The 26682-nt window shown below is 38.3% G+C and overlaps 1 protein-coding gene across 2 annotated transcripts in view; it reads left to right on the forward strand.

Annotated features, from left to right (window-relative positions):
* The window catches only part of LOC126266689 (uncharacterized), a 148772-nt gene extending 124432 nt beyond the window's left edge, over window positions 1-24340 (forward strand). The window contains exons 9-10 of one of the 2 annotated variants that reach the window (XM_049971120.1): window positions 13430-13654; window positions 22303-24340. In XM_049971120.1, the coding sequence (XP_049827077.1) occupies window positions 13430-13654; window positions 22303-22424 (347 nt within the window). In that variant the 3' untranslated portion in view covers window positions 22425-24340. The remainder of the gene's footprint in view (window positions 1-13429; window positions 13655-22302) is intronic. The other variant, XM_049971121.1, reaches the window with a different exon arrangement.
* Window positions 24341-26682: the final 2342 nt, after the last annotated feature.

Raw genomic sequence — 26682 nt, forward strand, 5'->3', positions numbered from 1 at the left:
CAATATTATGGAAATGGAAGATGATGTAGATGAAGATGAAATGGGAGATATGATTCTGGGTGATGAGTTTGACAGAGCACTGAAAGACCTGAGTTGAAACAAGGCCCCAGGAGTAGACAACATTCCATTACAACTTGGGAGAGCCAGTCCTGACAAAACTCTACCATCTGGTGAGCAAGATGTATGAGATAGGCGAAATCCCCACAGACTTAAAGAAGAATATAATAATTCCAATCCCAAAGAAAGCAAGTGTTTACAGGTGTGAAAGTTACAAAACTATCAGTTTAATAAGTCACAGCTGCAAAATACTAACTAGAATTCTTTACAGACGTATAGAAAAACTGATAGAAGCCGACCTCAGGGAAGATCAGTTTGGATTCCGTAGAAATATTGGAACACGAGAGGCAATACTGACCCTACGACTTATATTAGAAGAAAGATTAAGGATACGCAAACCTACATTTCTAGCATTTGTAGACTTAGAGATAGCTTTTGACAATGTTGACTGGAATACTCTCTTTCAAATTCTGAAGGTGACAGGGGTAAAATACAGGGAGCGAAAGGCTATTTACAATTTGTACAGAAACCAGAAGGCAGTTATAAGAGTCGAGGGGTATGAAAGGGAAGCAGTGGTTGGGAAGGGAGTGAGACAGGGTTGTAGCCTATCCCCAATGTTATTCAATTTGTATATTGAGCAAGAAATAAAGGAAACAAAAGAAAAGTTTGGAGTAGGTATTGAAATCCATGGAGAAGAAATAAAAACTTTGAGGTTCGCTGATGACATTGTAATTCTTCAGAGACAGCAAAGGACTTGGAAGAGCAGCTAAACAGAATGGACAGTGTCTTTAAAGGAGGTTACAAGATGAACATCAACAAAAGCAAAATGAGGATAATGGAATGTAGTCGAATTAATTTGGGTGATTCTGAGGGAATTAGATTAGGAAATGAGACACTTAAAGAAGTAAAGAATTTTTGCTATTTGGGGAGCAAAGTAACTGATGATGGTCGAAGTAGAGAGGATATAAGATGTAGACTGGCAATGGCAAGGAAAGCGTTTCTGAAGAAGAGAAATTTGTTAACATCGAGTATAGATTTAAATGTCAGGAAGTGATTTCTGAAAGTATTTGTATGGAGTGCAGCCATGTATGGAAGTGAAACATGGATGATAAATAGTTTGGACAAGAAGAGAATAGAAGCTTTTGAAGAGTGGTGCTACAGAAGAACGCTGAAGATTAGATGGGTAGATCACATAACTAATGAGGAGATATTGAATAGAATTAGGGAGAAGAGGAGCTTGCGGCACAATTTGGCTAGGAGAAGGGATCGGTTGGTAGGACATGTTCTGAGACATTGAGGGATCACCAATTTTGTATTTGAGAGCAGCATGGAGTGTAAAAATCGTAGATGGATACCAAGAGATTAATACACTAAGCAGATTCAGAAGGATGTAGGCTGCAGTAGGTACTGGGAGATGAAGAAGCTTGCACAGGATAGAGTAGCATGGTGAGCTGCATCAAACCAGTCTCAGGACTGAAGACCACAACAACAACAACAACAGTGTCCAAATTACAAACCCCATTTTTCAGCCAGTGTAGCAAGGCAGTACGTCAACACCAAGAGCAAGAAATAAAGCAGGTGGAAGCACTACAAGTACATAGAAGTAGTAGATAGGAACAATGAATAGAGTGAATAGGTTCACAGAGGAGTGCAAGGGAATTTACTAGAAGTATGAGTTCAAGACTCTGAAACATAAATTCTTAAGTTAAAGGTAGTAATTAGGATAATGTACCCATGTACAAATTAGAGGAATGATTGGATGTATGGGTATGAATCAGCACTACAAGTACAGTATGAAGAATATATATGGGGACACCATCTCTGTCAGTAGTTTAGATAAGGATGTAAGAGTTGACTTTCTGTGGAAGGTAGTATATACTGAGTGCCTACAGAGTTAGGACGCTGACAGTTCATTTGACCAATTCCCAAGTTGCGTGAGATAGATGTATTTTAATGCTTTTAGTAGTTCACTGTTAATTGTAGGTACTACATAAATGATAAAAAGGAATGTGTCTGAGCTTTGTGTGTATCAGCAATAATAGCAGAAGAGGAATCTAGTAAGTTGGGTAATTTATGGGTGTTACTGATTAGAGCTATGTGACTCCTCAGGTTCAGTATCAGAAAGGGATTGTTGTCAGTGGATGGCATAAGTGTGTTCAAAATATATGATTGCTGGTGCTAATTGGGGACAAATAAAAAGAAACATACCTTCATTCATTTGTAAAGTTTTATATGAGTTTGAGGTAAAATAGCATATATTATATTTGAAAAGGATTTTAGTATTGGTGATATTATAATGCTTGTTTTGTTTTTGGGAAACATCATGGTTGTGTTAATGTATACTTTTGTAGTGGAATTTAGCCTAAGAAAGATTAAGTAAGAGGACCATACATGTTACCTCTCTTATACTGAAAGGGAATTAACATCAAGATGCTAATAGCTGATTATATGTTCAAATATAAATATAAATAGATTCAAAAGTTTATAACAAAAGAGAAAGCTTATAATACATTCTCTTAAAATTGGTAGTATGTTATATAAACTGAAAAAGAAGTCTGATTAAATTAAGCTTGTGGTACTGAGCATATAAATGTACAGAAACAGTAGAGATTATAGATATTAAGACATTAATTAATACTCCACAAACCTGTTATGTGTAATGCATTACCTAAGAATTTTCTAATGAGATTTGTAAGTATTATGGTTATGTAGTTTTGTAGATTTTGTAACAGTGATGGCGTCATTCATCTCAGGCAGAGTATATATAGTGTGACACACCACTTTGTTAAAGTGATGTGTTGCACAGTGTATTTAGGGCCAACAAATGATGATCATGAACTGCTCAAGAAATTAAGGTAGTTTTGAAGATGGGACATAAATGTTGAGTGTGGGATTTCTCTGTAGGTGTATCTTAACTGGATGGCAATGGAGATGGTGTTGTTACTGGGCAGGGCAAAACTATTGGTGGCTCATGTTTGGCCACACTTATTGTTCTTAATACCTTAATATTTTATCTGTGCTGTGGACCCCTGCCTTGGAGCTACACCAACTTCCAGGGAAGAAGATGACTGTGACAATGCATGAAAAAGTCATGAAACAAATGAAATTTGAGGTAGAAGGGGCTGCTATGAACTGTGACACTGATTGTTGACAGTTTATTTGATGTACACTTGTCAAGCAGACAGAGAATTGTTTGAAGCTGCTTCCAGAGTAAAAAGTTGTTACAATATTTGTGGTTTATGAAAGAAGAAAGTTCTCTCATTTAGCAGCTTGGAGACAAGTAGCCTACTGCTGAGTTTTCAGCACTTAACTGCAAACCAAAAAGGAGAAGTCTATGATAAAATGTGTACACAGTATAGCTGGATGCCAAAATGGAAAGAGAAATAGAGTTTTCAAATCAAGATACAGGTAGCAAGAAAAAAACATTTTTACAGGAACAGCCTAACCTCCAGCTAATGTATTGCATTACTCAGCAAAACCATCATGGAGGTGCCCAGGAAATATTTCAGTAGTTCAAAAACAGCATATTTCACAGAAGTAATAAAATGAATCTCTGGCAAATGCTTGGGAGTTGGCGCAAAATTTAAAAATTTCCCTAGTACAGATAAAGCTGTATTGTCAAAAGCTTTCTCTGCAAGACTTATCACAGAACATCATGATGTAGATGCTGAAAAAGCATTAAAACTTTGCCAAATGCCAGGTGGTTACAGAATGAAATTCGCATTCAGATTGCGATATGAACCACTGTCCAACAGATCTCAAGAAAAAGCCGAAACTTTTTTTTTTTTTTTTCCCCCTCCCCGTCAGTCTACTGACTGGTTTGATGCGGCCCTCCACGAATTCCTTTCCTGTACTAACCTCTTCATCTCAGAGTAGCACTTGCAACCTACGTCCTCAATTATTTGCTTGACGTATTCCAATCTCTGTCTTCCTCTACAGTTTTTGCCCTCTACAGCTCCCTCTAGTACCATGGAAGTCATTCCCTCATGTCTTAACAGATGTCCTATCATCCTGTCCCTTCTCCTTATCAGTGTTTTCCACATATTCCTTTCCTCTCCGATTCTGCATAGAACCTCCTCATTCCTTACCTTATCAGTCCACCTAATTTTCAACATTCATCTATAGCACCACATCTCAAGTGCTTCGATTCTCTTATGTTCCGGTTTTCCCACAGTCCATGTTTCACTAGCATACAATGCAGTACTCCAGACGTACATCCTCAGAAATTTCTTCCTCAAATTAAGGCCGGTATTTGATATTAGTAGACTTCTCTTGGCCAGAAATGCCTTTTTTGCCATAGCGAGTCTGCTTTTGATGTCTTCCTTGCTCCGTCCATCATTGGTTATTTTACTGCCTAGGTAGCAGAATTCCTTAACTTCATTGACTTCATGACCATCAATCCTGATGTTAAGTTTCTCGCTGTTCTCATTTCCACTACTTCTCATTACCTTCGTCTTTCTCCGATTTACTCTCAAACCATACTGTATACTCATTAGACTGTTCATTCCGTTCAGCAGATCATTTAATTCTTCTTCACTTTCACTCAGGATAGCAATGTCATCAGCGAATCGTGTCCTTGATATCCTTTCACCTTGTATTTTAATTCCACTCCTGAACCTTTCTTTTATTGCCATCATTGCTTCCTCGATGTACAGACTGAAGAGTAGGGGCGAAATGCTACAGCCTTGTCTTACTCCCTTCTTAATATGAGCACTTCATTCTTGATCATCCACTCTTATTATTCCCTCTTGGTTGTTGTACATATTGTATATGACCTGTCTCTCCCTATAGCTTACCCCTACTTTTTTCAAAATCTTGAACAGCTTGCACCATTTTATATTGTCGAACGCTTTTTCCAGGTTGACAAATCCTATGAACGTGTCTTGATTTTTCTTTAGCTTTGCTTCCATTCTTAGCCATAACGTCAGAATTGCCTCTCTCATGCTTTTACTTTTCCTAAAGCCAGACTGATCATCACCTAGCGCATTCTCAATTTTCTTTTCCATTCTTCTGTATATTATTCTTGTAAGCAGCTTCGATGCATGAGCTGTCAAGCTGATTGTGCAATAATTATCGCACTTGTCAGCTCTTGCCATCTTCGGAATTGTGTGGATGATGCTTTTCCGAAAGTCAGATGGTATGTCGCCAGACTCATACATTCTACACACCAACGTGAATAGTTGATGATTTGTTGCCACTTCCCCTAATGATTTTAGAAATTCTGATGGAATGTTATCTATCCCTTCTGCCTTATTTGACCGTAAGTCCTCCAAAGCTCTTTTAAATTCCGATTCTAATACTGGATCCCCTATCTCTTCTAAATTGACTCCTGTTTCTTCTTCTACCACATCAGACAAATCTTCACCCTCATAGAGACTTTCAATGTATTCTTTCCACCTATCTGCTCTCTCCTCTGCATTTAACAGTGGAATTCCCATTGCACTCTTAATGTTACCACTGTTGCTTTTAATGTTACCAAAGGTTGTTTTGACTTTCCTGTATGCTGAGTCTGTCCTTCCGACAATCATATCTTTTTCGATGTCTTCACATTTTCCCTGTAGCCATTTCGTCTTAGCTTCCCTGCACTTCCTATTTATTTCATTCCTCAGTGAGCTGTATTTCTGTATTCCTGATTTTCCCGGAACATGTTTGTACTTCCTCCTTTCATCAATCAACTGAAGTATTTCCTCTGTTACCCATGGTTTCTTTGCAGCTACCTTCTTTGTACCTATGTTTTCCTTCCCAACTTCTGTGATAGCCCTTTTTATAGACGTCCATTCCTCTTCAACTGTGTTGCCTGCTGCACTATTCCTTATTGCTGTATCTATAGCGTTAGAGAACTTCAAACTTATCTCGTCATTCCTTAGAACTTCCGTATCCCACCTCTTAGCGTATTGATTCTTCCTGACTAATGTCTTGAACTTCAGCCTACTCTTCATCACTACTATATTGTGATCTGAGTCTATATCTGCTCCTGGGTATGCCTTACAATCCAGTATCTGATTTTGGAATTTCTGTCTGAACATGATGTAATCTAATTGAAATCTTCCCGTATCTCCTGGCCTTTTCCAATTTTTGTACGAATCATTAAATAAAGTTGAAACAATTCCTTGGAAGCAAAATTCAAGTGTCAATGAGTGTGATGGATCCTTTCATGATGTTGCTTGATGTGACTTGAGAATTAATATGATGTATAACTGTGGCAAATATTGGAACAATATTTTCATCGAAACATCTCAACAAAAATTACAATGCATTTTGCAGTTTCACTCTACAGCTGCAGAGTTATCCAGCCTCCACAAGCAACAATAAATTATAAATTTCCTACAATTAGGGGTTTAGAGCTGCAGTTGTTTTGATCCAGTAGGATTATATTCGAAAGATGTTGTGTTTACTGTTTGATTCAGCATATCACGAGATTGGTGCTGATCCTATGAAGAGTACAAAAAGGACTAACAGCTTCCTGGAGAAAAATTCCTTGTCACAGGATAATATCAAGAGTCTTAATTTTTACTGCGCTGTCATCCAAGGTTATATAACTTTCCGAAGGTCCACAAAGATGGGATTGCTCAGAGTTATTGTGAATAATGTTAGTGCTCCAACATATTGTGTACCAAAACCTCTTGCTACTCTGTTGAGCCCACTAGTAGATTAGTATGAGTACCATGTTAAGAATTCAGCAGATTTCTTCCTTTGATTATAGGAAATATGTTGAATGACTCTTATTCCCTAATTAAGTTCTCATGTGGTCTCTCTCTTCCCTCCTATACCCCTTGTCTGATTCGTTACAGTTAACTGAGCTTAGGTTTTGTTATGAACAAATGAACCTATTTTGACATTGTATATGAAGATGGTATCTGTTCTTTCGGATGTGTCTGAAAGAACAGATATGATTGGTGGTCTTGCAGCTCTCGAAGAATGAAATTACAATGACATCCAAACCATTAGCTGCTTACAGGCATTGATAAATATCAAAAGGGGTAGTTGAAAATGTGTGCCCTGATGGGGTCTCGAACCTGGGATCTTCTGCTCCCATGGCAGACACTCTATCCGACTGAGCCATCGAGGACACAGAGGATAGTGTGACTGCAGGGACTTGTCTCTGGCATGCTCCCAATGTGACCCACATTTCCAACTTTCTGTTCACACACTCCATTTGTAATGCCCCAGCCCATTATACTCATTACTCATGGCAGTCAATCTACTGATTCCTGTAAGAGTTCTAGCAATGTGAGTGCATCCATGCTGAAGAAGATCATTGGCCAATAAGCCTTATCTATATGAAAATCGTATCTGTTCTTTTGGACACGTCCGAAAGAACAAATCTTCATGTAGATAAGGATTACCAGCCAATGATCTTCTTCAGTAAGGATGCACTCACATTGCTAGAACTCTTACGGGAATCGCTAGATTGACTGCCGTAACTAATGAGTATAGTGGGCAGGGGCACTACAAATGTAGTGTGTGGACAGTAAGTAGGAAAAGTGGGTCTCACACAGGGAGCATGCCAGAGATAAGTCCCTGCTATCACACTATCCTCTGTGTCCCCAATGGCTCAGTCGGATAGAGCATATGCCATGTAAGCAGGAGATCTTGGGTTTGAGTCCCAGTTGGGGCACACATTTTCAACTGTCCCCTGTTGATATTTATCAACACCTGTAAACAGCTAATGGTCTGGCTTTCATTGTAATTTCATATTTTGACATTTTTTTAATTCCATGTACTTTTTATTAAATCACCAGTTTAAGAAGCAGACAGATGGAGTTGAAATGGGAAGCCCGTTATCTCCTATTATTGCCAATTTGTCTATAGATGACTTTGAGTAATATGTATTGGAGTAAATAGCTTTTAAACATAGACGTTTTCTAAGACCTGTAGATGATATTTTTGCTGTTTCGCCTCATGGCAATGAGAGAATTTGAATGACATTTTAGAACACATGAATTCAACCCACCTGAATATTTGTTTGATGAGGGTGTAGACAATAATGGCTGCCTTGACTATCCTGATGTGCTGACCAGGATGAAGGTTGATTGTGAGTTGGGACATGCCATTTACAGGAAGCTTAATCACATTGACTTGTTTCTACAGGCTGATAGTAGTCATCATCTGGCTCAATGTGAAGAGGCACTTCATACCTTGGTTCACAGGGCCCACATTGTCTTGGACCCAGTAATTTTGTCAGCTGAGTTAGCCCATATTGAGGTTATCTTCTTTTTCAAAATGGTTATAGTGAAATACAGGTCAAACATGCATTGCACTAGAAGCCAACCATGCACGTGATTATAATACCAAGGTGGCACTGAAGTCTGTGGCATTTTTGCCTTATGCAGGGAGCATTTACAACAGGATTGGTGGTATTTTGCAGAAATATGATTGGAAATGTGTTTTTCAAACACCAACTAAGAGAGAGTCCTTTTAAGTTCCATCAAGGATGGTCTCAGTTTGTATAAGGCAGGTGTCTACCATATTCCTCGCAGTTGTGGCATGTTGTATTTTGATCAAACTATCAGGAATGTGGAGGACAGATGTACTGAGCATAAATGTCACACTCTTACAACAGCTGAGGAAATCTACTGTTTCAGACGTTGTCAGTCACCAGTCATCCTACTGAATATAACAACATGGACATTGTGACATGCACTCCCAGCTCTTGGGATACTGTTGTGAAGGAAGCAATTGGTGTTAAGTTATCAAGTAACCTTAGAAATAGATATAGAGGTTTTTGTTTAAATTCTCATGCAGACTTGCTCTCTCCCTTGTCAAAAAAGACAAGGAACAGATTTAATACTATCTCGTCCCCTGTAATTACATTTCACTTCTGATGTTTATCATCCTTTGTCATGTGATGGCACTAGTGTGTGTGTGTGTGTGTGTGTGTGTGTGTGTGTGTGTGTGTGTGTGCGCACGCGCGTGCACCTTTCTCTTTTGTGAAAATGGTGGTAACTAGCCAGACATGAAAAAATGAATTTTAAAGAGGCTTGCTTCATCACAACTTCCTAGTTTCCTTAATAATGTCCATGCTTCTCTACTCAGGTTTTGAAAATTTAGACTATGAAATAAAGAAGAGCCTGACCAAACATTTTTAAAGATCTGTTGATTGTTAGTCTGTTTACTTTTATACTGACTTCCTCTTCAGTTCAAGAATACCATAGCCAGGTATTAAAGAATGGATATCTATGTAAACGAACACTTTGAAAAAGATAGGGATTTTGAGTTGTAAGTCCACTTTTTGTATAGGTATGAGATGGAGACTGAGCACAAGCTTGGTATTGCGAAGACTGGGGAAGTAAATTAACCATGCCATAATGGCCAGGTGGAAATTTGAACCCTGGTCCACAGCCATGAGAAGAGAAAAGTTCAAGAGATTAAATTTGAAGAGTAGGTGATGACATGGAGATCTCAACATGAGTACATTAACAATGTCACAGATGTCAAGTAGCACATCTGAGCTCTCCAAATTTCTTTGGTGTAGACAGTGGCACACACAGAAAGTGTGACTTCTTAAGCAGTAGACAGTTTTTTAGTCATGCCATTGTGTGTGGGAGAAAGATAGAGCCTTAAAAAAACTGATAGAAGTGAGGTTATAGTTCAACATATTGTCAACTTGAAGGTCTTTAGAGAGGGAGCTTTAATTCAGGTGGGACAGTATGGGAGAGATGTTGGCAAGAGGTCATATTTAAGTTACATTCTGCAATCTGAAGTGATTGAGGAAACTGTAGAAACCCATTCTGAAACCAATTAGAAATTAATGGGCTTTGAATGTGATACAGTAGGTGATTCATAGAAACAGATGAAGGCTACTGGCACAATGTCACAAGTGGAGGATGCCAGCACAGGTATCCGATCAAGGTTGCATATCAACCATGCAGTGAAGGATATCACAATATTGTGTTACTTGAGAAATTGGTAAAACCTCTTCTGAATACCTTTCAGTGATTTATCAGAAATATTGGCTGCATTAGCATTATAGTGAAAGTTTGGTACAAACTGCATGTCAACTAGGAATATCTGACAGTGCTTCTTGTGAAGAGAAATATCTGATGGTCAAAAGCTTTCAGCCAAAGAGACCTTCTAATGCCAGTATTTTCTAAACCTTATATGGTTGGCTATTCCAGCTTTAGTTCCTGCTGGCTAGCAGCCAGGCATCCAGGGGCACATGTGGGCAGGGGTGGGAAGAAAGCTGACTCTTGGGTAGTAAGGCAGCTGGACCGTAGCATATGGAACCATACTTCACTAACCAAACATATGTGGGAAAGGATGCAAAGTAGTTCATGTATGTGCAGAATGTATGGAACTGGGATGCCTGGCAGGCAGCCGACACTTTTCTGCACCTGATCTGAGAATGCCCGGGAGCATCCTTGCCAGAGCCTGTCATATGGTAGTTAGTATATTTTTACTCTAGGTGTAATATAAGGAAGGAAGGAGAGGCTAGATACACATAAAGTGAAATGAGGTTTCAAGTCATAGACTTAAATGCGTCCTTCAGTAACAGACTTGGAAACATATCTTCAAGTTTTTTAAACAGCCAAAGAGGTTACTAATAAGATTTAATAGAAATGACTTGGAAGTAACTCTGTCTGCAGGTTTCAGTATTGATTAAATCTCACTTGGAGTTACTGATGGCCAGCTTTAGTTTCAACCTCACGTCCTCAATCAGATTTAGCAAAGAAGGGAAAAAATGCTGGTTCATGGAGCCATAAATTCCAACTCAGTCATATTATTTGGAGAGAATTTACAGGGTGAACAATGGGAACCAACTGGATAGGAATATACTGAAACCCTCCAAGACCTCTTGATTATGCCCCATGAATGTTTGATGGGTTTCATGTTGTTGATCTGGGTGGCCAAATCAGTCACTTGAGCTGTCTAGAATATTCTTCAAACCAATTAAAAATAACAACATTATGAAAAGAAAAGTTGCTACTCACCACCTTGATGGCCAAAAGCCTATATTGTGACAGTCTTTTTATTGTGTCTATCTGTGACTCAGCATCTCCACTATATGATGAGTACCACTTTCCTTTTCATAATATTGTTACATTCCATCCTGGATTTTCCATTGTTAAATTACAAATGATTGTGACTTGGTGATGTTGCACGTTGTCATCCACAAAAATACCATCATTGTTTGGGAACTTGAAGTCTGTGAATGGCTCCAAATGGTCTCCAATTAGCTGAATGCAGCCATTTTCAGTCATTGATTGGTTCAGTTGGATGAGAAGACCCAGTTCATTCCATGTAAACAGAGGCCACACTATCATGGAGCCACCACCGACCTGCACAGTGCCTTTTTCACAACTTCGTTTCATGGGTTTGTGGGATCTGTGGCACACTCGAACTTTACTATCAGCTGTTACCAAATGAAATTGGACTCATCTGACCAGGCCACAGTCTTCCAGTCATCTAGGGCCCAACCTATATGGTCACAAGCTCAGGAAAGGCAATGTTGCACTGTTAGTAAAAGCACTCGCATCAGTCATTTGCTGCCATAGCCCATTAATGCTACACTGCCCTAACAGATAAGTTCATCATACATCCCACATCCCACATTGATTTGTGTGGTTATGTGTTAGCACTGACAGCACAAACACTGCTGCCCCCTGTCATTAAGTGAAGGCCTATGACCACTGCATTGCACATGGCGAGAGGTAATACCTGAAATTCAGTATTCACAGTGCCGGCAGAGGGTTCATCGAACCACAATCATACTATCTCCCTACCAGTCCACTCCCGAAAAGCGCGCGGGAAAAACGAACACCTAAACCTTTCTGTTCGAGCTCTGATTTATCTTATTTTATTTTGATGATCATTCCTACCTATGTAGGTTGGGCTCAACAAAATATTTTCGCATTCGGAAGAGAAAGTTGGTGACTGAAATTTCGTAAATAGATCTCGCCGCGGCAAAAAACGTCTTTGCTTTAATGACTTCCATCCCAACTTGTGTCTCACATCTGTCACACTCTCTCACCTATTATGTGATAATACAAAACAAGCTGCCCTTTTTTGCACCCTTTCGATGTCCTCCGTCAATCCCACCTGGTAAGGATCCCACAACGCACTGCAATATTCTAACAGAGGATGAATGAGTGTAGTGTAAGCTGTCCCTTTAATGGACTTGTTGCATCTTCTAAGTGTCCTGCCAATGAAACGCCACCTTTGGCTCACCTTCCCCACAATATTATCTATGTGGTCTTTCCAACTGCAGTTCTTCATAATTTTTACACCCAGGTACTTAGTTGAATCGACAGCCTTGAGAATTGTACTATTCATCGAGTAATCGAATTCCAACGGATTTCTTTTGGAACTCATGGGGATCACCTCACACTTTTCATTATATAGCGTCAACTTCCACCTGCCACACCATACAGCAATCTTTGCTAACTCACTTTGCAACTGACACTGGTCTTCGGATAACCTTACTAGACGGTAAATTATAGCATCATCTGCGAACAACCTAAGAGAACTGCTCAGATTGTCACCCAGATCATTTATATAGATCAGGAACAACAGAGGTCCCACGATGCTTCCCTGTGGAACACCTGATATCACTTCAGTTTTATTCAATGATTTGCTATCTATTACTACGAACTGCAACCTTCCTGACAGAAAATCACGATTCCAATCGCACAACTAAGATGATACCCCATAGGCCCGCAGCTTGATTAGAAGTCGCTTGTGAGGAACGGTGTCAAAAGCCTTCCGGAAATCTAGAAATACAGAAGCTACTTGAGATCCCCGTCGATAGTGGCCATTACTTTGTGCGAATAAAGAGCACTGCACAAGAATGATGTTTTCTGAAGCCATGCTGATTACGTATCAATAGATCTTTCCCTTTGAGGTGATTCATAATGTTTGAATACAGTATATGCTCCAAAACCCTACTGCAAACCAACGTCAATGATATAGGATTGTAGTTCGATGGATTACTCCTACTACCCTCCTTAAACACTGGTGCGATCTGCGCAATTTTACAATCTGCAGGTAGAGATCTATCGGTGAGCGAGCGGTTGTATATGATAGCTAGGTAGGGGAGCTATTGTATCAGTGTAATCTGAATGTAATAACTCTTGACATAGTGGCTCTCAGAATATTGAATTACCTAATAATTAATGAAATTGAATATCCCATTCATCTATCTCCATGTTCAAAGTCTGTTAATTCCAGTTGTGTGGCCATAATCACATTGGAAAGCTTTGGACATGAATCACCTGAGTACAAATAACAGCTCTGCCAATGGACTGCCATTTTATGCCTTATGTATGTGATGTCTACATGAATGTAGATCATTGTACCATGATTTTCATCATCTCAGTATAAGAATTATAATACAAAGATCCCATATTACATTTATTTTCCTTGTTGCTTCCAGTAAACAATAGGACTCATGCTTTCACACTAACCGACAACACATTAAGTCCAACTGCAAATATACCAGCGCGTGTTGCCAGTGCAGGGCCTTATGCATGTACAACGGACTGGCTTAATATACCATGTGCAGTAAATGCTGGACGTAGATATCCAGCTCAATGTGTTGATCGTATTTGTGGAGGAACGTTCAGTGCAGAAGTTGGACAGCAGACAGCTTTTGTCTACAGTAAGTTAATTTGATTTGTTATCTAGTTATATTAAGAAATATTACTCTGTTATTTCTTGTTATCGATTTAGTACTATTGAATACTCTAAAAATCTATGAAAATAGTTATTACAATGATATTTTAGAAGTTTTTTTGTTATTCTAAAGATTTTATTTTAAACAATGTGTTGCAACGGAGCAAGATTTTTTGGTACAGCTACTTTAATTTTGTAACAAGAGTTCTCTTGTTCATAAACACTGATGGCTAAAGTTTTAATCTCATATTTGTTGAATAAAGATTAACCAACAATGTACGGTATTGACTGAGACTTAAAAGTAGTACGATAAGTGCATGTTACTTACTTTATATGTAAATGGCAACTTAGATTTATGAATTAGCAGTGGCTTGAGTAAGATGTCTATGATGATACCTGTATTAAAAATGAAAGATCCATGGTATGTACAAGTGCATGCGTGCACACGCATACACACACACACATACAAAATATTTGCAAAGATTTACAACCTGTAACAAGAATGATTCTACCTGCTGATGTTATAAACAATTATGAAAAGGATAGACTGCTATTTACAATAAGAATGACATGCTGAATTGCAGACAGGCACAAGGAAACGACTGTTACATGAAGCTTTTGGCCAAAGACGACTTTAGGCAGAAGTTCAGTGTGAAACAATCTTTTTGTTGTGCCTGACAGCAATAGAACAATCATCTTTATGGTCAGTAGCAATCTGTCCTTTTCATAATTGTTGATATTTCAACCTGGATTGTTTGATTTTGCTCATTTTATCAGTTTGATTAGTTAACAGCATCCTCAACATTAAGCATCTGATGGTGAAAAAGATAACAATTTGTTGGGGACAACTTAAGTTAAAGTGAGGATTAACACCAGGTAGAAGAGTTGTCTGTTATGAATAATATTAGTGTGTTGGGAGGTGTTGATAAATGTGAGAACAACAGTCTCTATTAATTTGCTTAGTGCCACCATGACAATCATGGATATTTGGTATTATAGTTGACACATTTCTTCTAATTGTGTGCATGTGGAGGAAATGATTAGAAGATACTGGTCAATCAAAGCTTAATTTACAAGTTTTTTGGCTTCCATGGCCAGTGTAATTTTGTGTAAAATAATTTTGGGTCTTGGGCCACTACTAAAACAGCAGTAGTTATGATGACGCAACCCAATAACCAAAATTATTTTATCAGAAACTTAATATAATTTGCATATCAATGCAGTTATGTAATTATCTACATCCACATCTCCATCTACATGGATACTCTGCAAATTACACTTAAGTGTCTGGCAGAGCGTTCATTGAACCACCTTCACAAAAATTCTTTGTTATTCCGGTCTTGAACAGCATGCAGGAAAAACGAACATGTATGTCTTTCCGTGTGAGCTCTGTTTTCCCTTATTTTATTATGATATTAATTTTTCCCTATGTTGATCAGCATCAACAAAATATTTTCACATTCAGAGGAGAAAGTCAGTCACTGAAAGTTTGTGAGAAGATACTCTCACAATGAATAATGCCTTTGTTTTAATGATGCCCACCCAGAATCCCGTATCATGTCAGTGACAATCTCTCTTCTATTTCTTGATGATACAAAATGTGCTCTTCTTCAAACTTTCTCAATGAACTCCATTAATCCTGTCTGATAAGGATCCCATAATGTGCAGCAGTACTCTAAAAGAGGATGGACAAGCATAGTGTAGGTAGTCTCTTTAGTACATCTGTTGCATCTTCTAAGCATTTTGCCAATAAGATCCAGTCTTCAGTTCACCTTCCCCTCAACATTTTCTATGCATTCTTTTTAATTTAAGTTGTTTGTAATTGTAATTCCTAGGTATTTAGTTGAATTTAGGGCCTTTAAATTTGACTGATTCATCATGTAACCAAAGTTTAACAGATAAATTTTAGCTCTCATGTGGATGATTTCACACTTTTCATTATTTAGGGTCAATTGCCAATTTTCACACCAGACAGATATCTATTCTAAATTTTGTTCTGATCTTCTGATGACATTACTAGCCAATAAACAACAATCATCTGCAAACAACCTAAGATGGCTGCTAAGATTGTCTCCCAAATCATTTATATAGATAAGGAACAGCAGAGGGCCTATAACACTACCTTGGGGAATGCCAGAAATCACTTCTGTTTTACTTGATGACTTCCTGTCAATTACTATGAACTGTGATCTCCCTGACAGGAAATCATGAATCCAGTCACACAACAGAGACAATATTCCATAAGCACACAATTTGATAACATGTCGCTTGTGAGGTACAGTTTCAAAAGAATTCTGGAAATCTAGAAGCATGGAATCAATTTGAAATCCCTCTTCAATAGGACTCAACACTTCATATGAGTAAAGGCCTAGTTGTGCTTCACAAGAATAATGTTTTCTAAATATGTGTTAACAGTGTGTCTGTAGACTGTTCTCTTCAAGGCTATTCATAATGCTTGAAAACAATATATTTTCCCAAATCATGCTGCATATCAGCTTATGATATGGTCCTGTAATTTAGTGGGATGCTCCTAATGCCTTTCTTGAACATTGGTGTGATCTGAGCAACTTTCCAAAAGATGCATACAGGTCTTTCTTAGTGTGAGCAGCTGTATAATATGATTGTTAAATATGGAGCTGTTGCATCAGCCTGATCTGAAAGAACCTAATTGGTATACAGTCTGGACTGGAAGAGTTGGTTTTGTTATGTGATTTAAGTTGCTTCAGTGCTTTGAGGATATTTACTTCTGAGTCACTCATGTTGGGAGCTGTTCTTCGTTTGAACTCTGGAATATTCACTTTGTCTTCTTTGGTGAAACAATTTCAGAAGGCTGTGTTTAGAAACTCTGCTTTAGCAGCACTATCATCGATAGTATTTCCATTGCTATTGCACAGAGAAGGCATTGGTTGCGTCTTGCCACTAGCATACTTTACAATTCTGAATAAATTAAGATATTCAAACTGCAGAAGAAGATAGTCAGAACAATTATGTTCAAGAAACAAAGAGACACTTGTAAACCATTATCTAAGAAACTAAATATTTTGCCCCTCCCATGCCAATACATACTAGAATTATTATTCTTTACCAAAAAAAGTATCAACAAAATTAGCAAAAATATGGATTACCACGATTATGACACAAGATCAAAAACCTCTCTAAGAATACTTACCCACTCAACAAAACTGTACAGTGATGGTGTCAAGTGTATGGGATTAAAATTATATAATCATCTTCCAACTTTTATAGAAGAAATCCAAGAAGTAAGTAAATTCAAACAGACAGTGAAGTCTCTTTTAATAAAAGACTGCTTTTATACCATCCAGGAATATTTGGAATCAAAATTGTCTTAGTGCATGATAATGTATCAAAGCTGAATGTTGTTAAGTCAATTTTGTCACATCATGTAACAATGCTCTGTAAAGCTGTAACTTTAAGTAACATAATTTTGTAGGTAATGTAAAATAATCTTTCTTCTGTGTTCTTGTTTACTGTTTTAGACTCCTGTAAACTGTATATTTGTACTGACTTATCCCATATCAGTTGTACAAGCCATTGTACTGATTTGATCTACAGGACAAATAATAAATAAATAAATAAATAAAATAAACAAACAACCAGAATCTCTTTGGGTTTTCTGCTAGGTTTTGAGACAAAGTTTCATTGTGGTAACTATTATAAGCATCTCACATTGAAGTCCATTCTGCAACAGTGTTTTGACCTGTTTTGTGAACCAAGGGGGATCAGCTCCACCATTTGTTGGTTTATTTGGTATAAATCTCACAACTGCTGCTGATATTATTTTTCAAATCCAAACAACATCTGGTTTACACTTACTGGCACATTGCTTATTTGGAAGGACTGGAAATTTCACTCAAGAATGTGTCAAGTGAATTTTTATCTGCTTTGTCTGAATATGTATGTTTTTCATTTATTTTTGGAGGATTTGGGAGCTACAATATCTAGTCACACTATGACAACCCTGTGTTTACTAATCCCTGTATCCATTTTGATGCTCATTATTAGCTCAGGATTATCTCTTGCTAAGAGTTTAAGTGTGTTTTCACAACTGTTTCAATTCGAGTGGGGTCTGGAACTAAATGCTCAATGTAATTTTCAGAGAATGAAAAAAGTACACCTCCTCTATATGGTTAGTAGCAATCTGTCCTCTTCATAATATTGTCATAAGATATATGAAGATAGATTTGTACTCACCAAACAGATGAGACACTAAGAAGTGAACAGGCACCTAGAAATAGTGGTAAATTGCTTAACTTTTAGATAACACACATGCACACACACGCACACACACACATGTAGTGGCATTGGCTGGGGTGGGCGGTGGAGAAATAGAATGAATGTGGATACTAAAAGGGATAGGATTGGTTTAGGAAAGTTCGTGGCACTGCAGAGTTTGTAGATGTGCATAGAGGAGGTAAAAGGCACCTAGGCAAGAATGCAGATAGCAGAGTAGGGGACTGCTAGGAGCAACACAGAGAAAAAAGTACAATAAGAACAGAATAAGAAAAAGTTGCAATAGATCACAAGGGGTGAGCAAAAAAGTATCAGCAGAAGGAAGGACAGGTTAGGAGGGTGGAATGAGAAGGAGAAAGTGAATTGATTCAGGTGTTCAGCCACTAGTGAGTACTGAGGAGAGGGATTTGCATGAATAAAGGATTTATCCAGAGCAACTGATGCTATAATATTCCCTTTGACTATTCAGAGATGTCTCCAAGCCTGCACAAAGATGTAAAGATGTAAACAACCGTGCATGAGCGGCACCTATTAGACAGTTAGATTGGGGGGAGGGGGGTCTCTGACAGCCAATCAATTCCAGTCATTCCAAGTGGAAGAAGGTACATGGTTCGCATTGTCTGCAGTTCAACCATACCTAGATGCTCGATACCACATTTTGGTTGCATCTCCATTGTTACTTTGTGCCAGAAATGGCTCTCAACAAGGGAAGTGTCCAGGCATCTTTGAGTGAACAAAAGCAATGTTGTTTGGACATGGAGGAGATACAGAGAGACAGGAACCATTGATGACATGCCTTGCTCAGGCTGCCCAAGGGCTGCTACTTCAGTGGGTAACAGCTACCTATGGTTTATGGTTCGGAGTAACCCTGACAGCAACACCATGAATAATGCTTTTCATGCACCCACGCGACCTCATATTATGAATCAAACTGTGCTCAATAGGCTGCATGATGTGCAGCTTCATTCCCAACATCCATGACGAGGTCCATCTTTGCAACCATGACACCATGCAGCGTGGTACCGATGGGCCCAACAACATGCCAAGTGGACCGCTCAGGATTGGCATCACATTCTCTTCACCAATGAGTGTTGCATATGCATTCAACCAGACAATCACCAGAGGCATGTTTGGAGGCAATCCAGTCTGGCTGAACGCCTTAGAGACACTGTCCAGCACTGCGGCAATGTGGGGGTTCCCTGCTGTTTTGGGGTAGCATTATTTGGTTCCGACGTACGCTGCTTGTGGTCATGGAAGGTGTGGAATATGTGAACGCCATCCTAGGACTGATAGTGCAACCGTATCGGCAGCACATTGGCAAGGCATTCATCTTCATGGATGACAATTCGTGCCCTCATTGTACACATCTTGTGAATGACTCCCTGCAGGATAACAACATTGCTCGACTAGAGTGGCCAGCATATTCTCCAGACATGAACCCTATTGAACATGCCTCGACTGACATCTCTCCCCAAACTCTTTGCCTTTAAATATGTCTGCTTGTGTCTGTGTATGTATGGATGGATATGTGTGTGTGTGTGTGTGTGTGTGTGTGTGTGTGTGTGTGTGTGCGTGCGTGCGTGCGTGCGAGTATATACCTATCCTTTTTTCCCCCTAAGGTAAGTCTTTCTGCTCCCGGGATTAGAATGACTTCTTACCTTCTCCCTTAAAACCCACATCCTTTCATCTTTCCTTTTCCTTCCCTCTTTCCTGACGAAGCAGCCGCCGGTTGCGAAAGCTCGAAATTTTGTGTGTGTGTGTTTGTGTGTTATTTTAGTGTGCCTGTCTACTGGCGCTTTCCCGCTTTGTAAGTCTTGGAATCTTTGTTTTTAATATATTTTTCCCATGTGGAAGTTTCTTTCTATTTTATTTACCTCATATACAAAACTGTTTGTTTGAATATATAACCAATGAAAAAGCTGCAGCAGTGCCATGATGGGCTCTCAAAATGAAACTGTTCAGTATCAGTCTGTTTGAGTGCCATATCAGGAAGTCGTTTATAGTCATGTAGAATCCTTCATCCCTCACACTTTTTATGTTCAGAGATCGCAACCAGCTGAAAAATGCTCCTGTCAGAGCACAAAGAAGGTGAATATGCTTCTCTTTAAAAGACTCTGGGAGGAAAGTGGGGACCAGTTGCCTCAATCCACATTCCACCTTCCACACCAAAATTTTGGCCTGTGAACGTATTCACTTTCTTTTAACACAGAATGTTCTAAATCCTTTTACCCAGTCTCTCTCTGTGTAATGAAGCTTTCATACTCAACATGTCCCTCTCACTGCCACTGCCTGCGTACAGGCTGATTCAGGAGGAATATTGCATAATTTGTGGGGTAATTCAACATTTGAAAATAAACTGAAAGAGTGCTATGAACTTGTGTCTGATTTTTGATCATTATGGAACTGGAATGGGTTGAAGACTATGAGAGGGTTAAAAAAATCCTGGAATGGAGTTTGTTCAATATGGATTTCTGCCACTAGGTATCTATTGCACAACTCATTACCAGTTCAGTACCACCTGTGTTGTCAACCAGACTTGTTCTGTTTATCTGTAGTGACTATTCTGATAGCACTATTTTGTTCTTGTTTCATTTTTTATGATGGTAAGTTTAAGTGAACAATGCACAGCTGTGAAATTTTGTTTTCTACTCTGTAAAAATGCTACTGGAACTGTATTAATGTTGAAACCTGCTTACCAAAATGATGCTATGGGAAAAACTCGAGTGTACAAGTGGTTCACTCAATTTAAAAAATGGCCACATGCTGATTGTAATGTTGTCATACCTCATTCTGGACATCCACCAACTGCCTGAATCTACAAAAATATTGACACAAATTTGAGAGCTTGTGCTCACAACTGTCAACAGACAATTGCTCAACTGTCAGAGATTAGTGGGTTATCTCGGAGATCAGCTCAGCAAATTTTAACAGAAGATTTGGGAATGAGAAGGGTTGCTGTCAAGTTTGCTCCACAGGTTCTGTCTGGCAATCAAAAGGAACATCAAGTTGAAACATGTCATGTTTTGAAACAACAGCTTGAAACTGATCCAGATTTTCTGAAGGCCATTACATTATGACTTAGAAACAAAGCAACAGTCAAGTCAATGGAAGACATCATCATCATCACCCCATCAAAGAGAATGTCATCAAGTAAAATCAAACACCATAAAAAATGCTGATTTGCTTTTTTTGATGCCAAAAGCATAGTTCATTCAGAGTTTTTTCCCCAGGTCAGACCATCAAACAAACCTTTTGTTTGTAAGTTTTAAGAGGATTGCACTACAGTGTTAATAAAAATAGACCCATTTTGTGGCAAACAGGAATCTGGTTCTTCCACACCACAAAGCACCTGCATGCACAGCCAACTTTGTTAAGACAGTTTCTGCTTAAAACTGACATGGTTCTGCTACCCCACACACTTTAGTCACCTGACCTGGCTCTGTGTGATTTTTTTCTCATTTCCATGCATGAAAAGGGTTCTCAGTGAACATCTGTTGCGGTACGATTGATGCCCTGATGATACAGCCTGTGTTCCTACCAAATCACATGACAATTGCAGCATATGCACATTTCATGATAGAAGACCTATCAGCACTTTTGGAAGACATTACATCATAGCAACGACATCAGTTATATCTGCAACATGATGGCTCACCGATTCACGATACTAGACAAGTATCCCAGTATCCGAATAACACATTCCCTCAATGGTACATTGGCTATGAGGGATCCGTTACTTGGCCTGCCAGATCACCTGACCTAACCCCATTTGACTTCTATTTTTGAGGCTCGGTAAGTGGAAAGTGAATGCTGCAGAGGTGGATACATGTGACGAACTTGTCACTCACATTACTGATGCTGTTGCCTGCATTAAAGCCTGCCAGGATGATATTCGATGTGCAACACAACACACCCTTCAACGCATTGACAAGTGTGTTGAGATGGGTGGGAGCTCTTTGGACACCTATTATAGGATGGATCAGTCACCTGTCTGCTTGTGTCCCGCTCCCGGGATTGGAATGACTCCTTACCCTCTCCCTTAAAACCCACATCCTTTCGTCTTTCCCTCTCCTTCCTGAAGAAGCAACCATCGGTTGCGAAAGCTAGTAATTCTGTGTGTGTGTTTTGTTCATGTGCCTGTCTGCCGGCGCTTTCCCGCTTGGTAAGTCTTGGAATCTTTGTTTTTAATATATTTTACTCAGTACTCAGTTTGATAACATTATCATCTTTTACAGATAACTAAAACAATCTGTTATTTATCTATGACATCTTTCACACAAAATGATAATTTTAAGTGTGTTCTTGTTTTGTTTTATTTTGCTATGATTTACCAATTTCTGCCAGCATTGCTTTTAATAATCAAAATTTATGTATCACTTGTAGGTAGGACAAGACCATTCCGGCTGGCTTTTCATACTGACAGCTCTGAAGCTCCAAATGACATTGGGAACAGAGGTTTCTGCCTCAACTACATTCAACAGCCTTGCTCAGCCTTAAATGGGTGATTTATTTTGTAGGCACCAGTAAGGGAAACTGTTATTATTGAAAATTCATGTTAACTAATATGAGCTGTGATCAAAGAGTTAAAGGAAATTTGGTTTTTCTTAAAGACTTTGCTTATTCATCAATATAAACTTTTTTCCTTTCAAAGTAACCCCCTCAGATATAATACACTTATATCACTGCTCTTTCTGACCTTTGAATCACTTCTGGAACTCAGTGTTTGTTATGGTGCTCAGCTCCTTCACCAATTCTGCTTTTATCTCATCAGTGGTGGCAAAATGATGTCCTTTCATGTTGCTCTACAGCCTTAGAAATAGAAAGAAGTCACAGGGGCTTGAAGTCCGAGGGGGCCTTGTGTGGTGAATATGGTGGCCGATGCAGCATAAAGGTTTCCTGGCAAAAAATCATAAACAGGAATTGACATGTAGCGGGAGCATTATTGTGATACTATTTCCACAAGTGGCTTTGGCTTCATTCTGTTTATTTTCTTCAGACTGCTTCACACAAATGACACATAGCTTCTAGATAGTACTCCATATTGACCTCATGACCATAAGGCAAGAACTCATGGTGTACTATTCCATTGTAATTGAAGACAACAGTGAGAAGAATCTTCTCACATGGTCAGATGCGCCAAATTTTTTTGTGTCTTAGCTCTTCAGGCTATTTCATTTGGGACAATTGCGGCATGGTTTCAATGTAATATCCATATACTCATGTTTCATTACCTGTTATAACTGTCTTTAGAAGCTCTGGATCATTGTTGGCTTCATTCAGCAATTCCTGAGCAATGACTACACAGGGTCATTTTTGATCGAAATTCAACACTTTTAGAACAAACTTTGGTGCTACATGTTTCATGCCCAGACCTACAAAAAATTGCTCTGAATGACAGAAAAGCTATGACTAAATGATCAGCAACCTCTCTGATTGTGTTTCGGCAATTACCCACAACCATTTTCTTTACTTCTTCCACATTGTCATCAGTAACTGAAGAGCTAGGACATCCAGGGCAGTCATAATCTCCAACATCTTCTCAACCCTTTCTGAAACATGTATACAACTCTTTACTTCTTGTCTTACTCATAGTATGTTTACCAAAAACCACAGTCAATATTTCAAAAGTGGTGCTGCAGTTCATTCCATTTTTCAGCAAAATTTAATGCAGATTCTTTGATCTACCTTTTTCGAAGGCAATGATTTGCCAAGCACTCAAAAACATGTATCCCCTTTTTGGCTGTCAACAATAAGCTAAAGATTCAAAACAGCTCAAAATGCAAACATACATCTGGCACATGTGTGCCAACAAGAAAAAGAAATTGAAAATGAGATTATAAAGTGTGAGAAATTTAAAAAATTTCCATTACATTTTGATCACACTTCTTTCCTCAAATAATATATCTGCATAAAAATTCAGGTAAAATTTAATCCTGCCAATGTGTGTTGAACAGTTATCTGAAAAACAAAGAATTGAGCTATCTGAATACAATAGCAGTTTTATGAAAATAACAGATTTCTTCTCACCACTCAGGGAAACTGATGAGTCCCAGACAGGCACAATAAAAAGACAACCAAATCTTAGTAGTCTTAGTAGCATGTCTTCAACTCAGTGCGTGCTCTGTGTGGTGAGTTGGAATCTATCTATCTATTGTTGTTATTTCAACCCTGACGTCCACTGTTTGAATACAATACTGACTGCATTTATATGTTATTTGATTTATTGAGAATGATATGCCTTTACTGTGTAGTGAATGTTTTCTTATCACCGTTATTTTCCATCAACAGTATAGACATTTAACTAAATGTAGTTTGAATAACATGTTATTGTAATAAAAGTACTGTCTTCATTGTCAAGTATATGTGAATATGTATGTAAATTTACATTTTGTTTAATAAAAAGAAGTTGTATTTTTTAAAACATGTTTTTATCAGATGCTCTTATGCATACAACAGACAAATACTTTCAGTGCAACATATTTGTTGCAAAATTTTATATATGATATATGTCAGGAGGTATATGATGTGTAAGGTTCCGGAAGAACCAGATAGGAATTGAGAAACACAGAGGAAAAAGAAAGTAAGTCAGTTTTTTTTGTCAAATTTAGTTCATGCTTCACTCATAAAGCTTAGAATATTTTAGGGGAGAAAGAGGTTAATCACAGAGATACTAACTGTTCCAGTGTATATGTGCAGCAAAAGATGGATGCAAGTGTAGTGCCTACAGGGGGAATAGAGGATACCATCCATAAAAGCCACACTGTATTGTATTAACAGTGGATTTGTTTGTATTTTCTGTTAGCCAACCAGCACATAGCTAAACAGTTTTGTCCTAATCTTAAACTGTATGCACAGTTTGTGTTGTGTACATAGTTCTGCGTAGTCAGTGCATACACAACTTTCCCACTAGAGTGCGCCCCGCTAAGCACAACAGCACAGGCACAGCACTCGTCCATCTCCGCACTACGAGATGGCACTGCCTTAGAGACAGACCAAATTCTGCTTCCGCCAATCCGCGTATTAATATGTAACACAGCCAATGAGATTGCTGCTAATGTAGAACCTTTTCTCCTCGTGGATCACACTCACGCAGTGATACCTGAATGCGTAAGGTATTATAACGAGTGTACAGACCTCCAATTAGTCAGTCTGCTTTTGTCTGCACCAGTCTGTACCAGTCTGCATTTGTCTGCATTAGTTTGTACCAGTCTGCATTAGTCTGTTCCAGTCTATAGTCAAGTTTCGGTCTGCACCTAAGAAGATTATCATATTCCTGTATACAGCCATGAAGATAAATTTATAGACACTTTGTCAAGTATCAGAGATATGTGAGAATAAGATTAACGTACCAAGACTAAAGGAACTTTAGATTGTTAATTGTAAACAGCATCCAGAATCAAGTTACATAATGTCTATGCTTTATTATTTTAATAAATGTGTGTGAAAATTAATCAAATTCTGTTTACAGTTGGTCACAGTCACTCTGCTACTCTAAGCGTGCAAGTGGCATTTCTATCGTCTGACCTAATGGCAGAAGATAAACATGCCACGATAAGACCACAAGACGTATTGCTGACACTCGCCTACTTCGTTAGAGCGGCAATCTGATGGTGTGTGTACCGATGGTCTTACAGTATGCACACCACAGCTTGTTTAAGAACTATGTTTTTGTTAGTAGTGTTGCTATTAGTGGCCTTTGGTGACTAGCAGTAGATTATCCTTGCCTTTGTTTTTCCATGCTATGTGGAGGCTGGCAGCTTGTCTCTGACAAATGAAAATATTGACTTATGTACTTCAACAAATCATACTAAAGAATTTAAGACAAAGGAGGGTTAAGAGATGCAATCAACAAGCTTAACCCATATTCACATAAGTAAGATTATCCATGAGCGGCTACTCAGCATTTTTTGACAATACCAGAAAGATCAAAGATAATTAAAAGTTCAATTACTATTGATTGTCTGTCTTGAGCTAACTGCAATTTAATTGAAGAGAATTACACCAGATGTGTTTCACCTTTGTTTATAAAGCATTTTCCAGGGTTATTCTGCAAATTGGTACATTTGTACATTTTTTGTTGTTCAGGTTAATAACAGCATTCTGTTTATAAAGTTGGCATGCTAGTTACATATAGTGTTTCTTTACATATTATAATGGTAAAGCCTCCCCTAGGACTCATATGAAATGTCCGATACCACCTTCTTTTATATGCATCTGGATAGTTATCAGACAATTCAGTGCTTCTTAAGGCTTTGTATGTGTGTCTATATATACCATTCTGTCCTATTTGATAAAAGGCTTCATATTCGTTGTGAAGGCACGTGGAATGTTCTAGAAGGATGTGCGTTGTTGTAATTATTGGTGGATTTTTGTCATTGATAAAATTATGTACATATACTAAATTAATTAACTAATCAAGAAATTGAAGCAATAAGTCATTAGAAATAAATAACTAGAGACTGCAGAGATGTTAGCATGAAAAATCAATGCTTCTTATTAACAAAATTGTAATCTAAAAATCCAGTACCTTAGACCACACTATCTTGAGAAACAGCTTAAAAATTATTACCAAGCAATGTATTTTCATTTTTTATTTATGTTTATGTCTTCCTCTGTAATTAATATTCTTTGTAATTACATTTATAATTAACTCTCCAATTGTGTACATCTCACAGTTTTTTAATTTACAGAATTTGAAGCCTTATTTGTACATTCTATGTATTTAATTGGATAAAGCATGAGCTCTGTACTACATTTACATGT

This window comes from Schistocerca gregaria, chromosome 4 (genome assembly GCF_023897955.1).
Source record: "Schistocerca gregaria isolate iqSchGreg1 chromosome 4, iqSchGreg1.2, whole genome shotgun sequence".
NCBI classification, from domain to species: domain Eukaryota; kingdom Metazoa; phylum Arthropoda; class Insecta; order Orthoptera; family Acrididae; genus Schistocerca; species Schistocerca gregaria.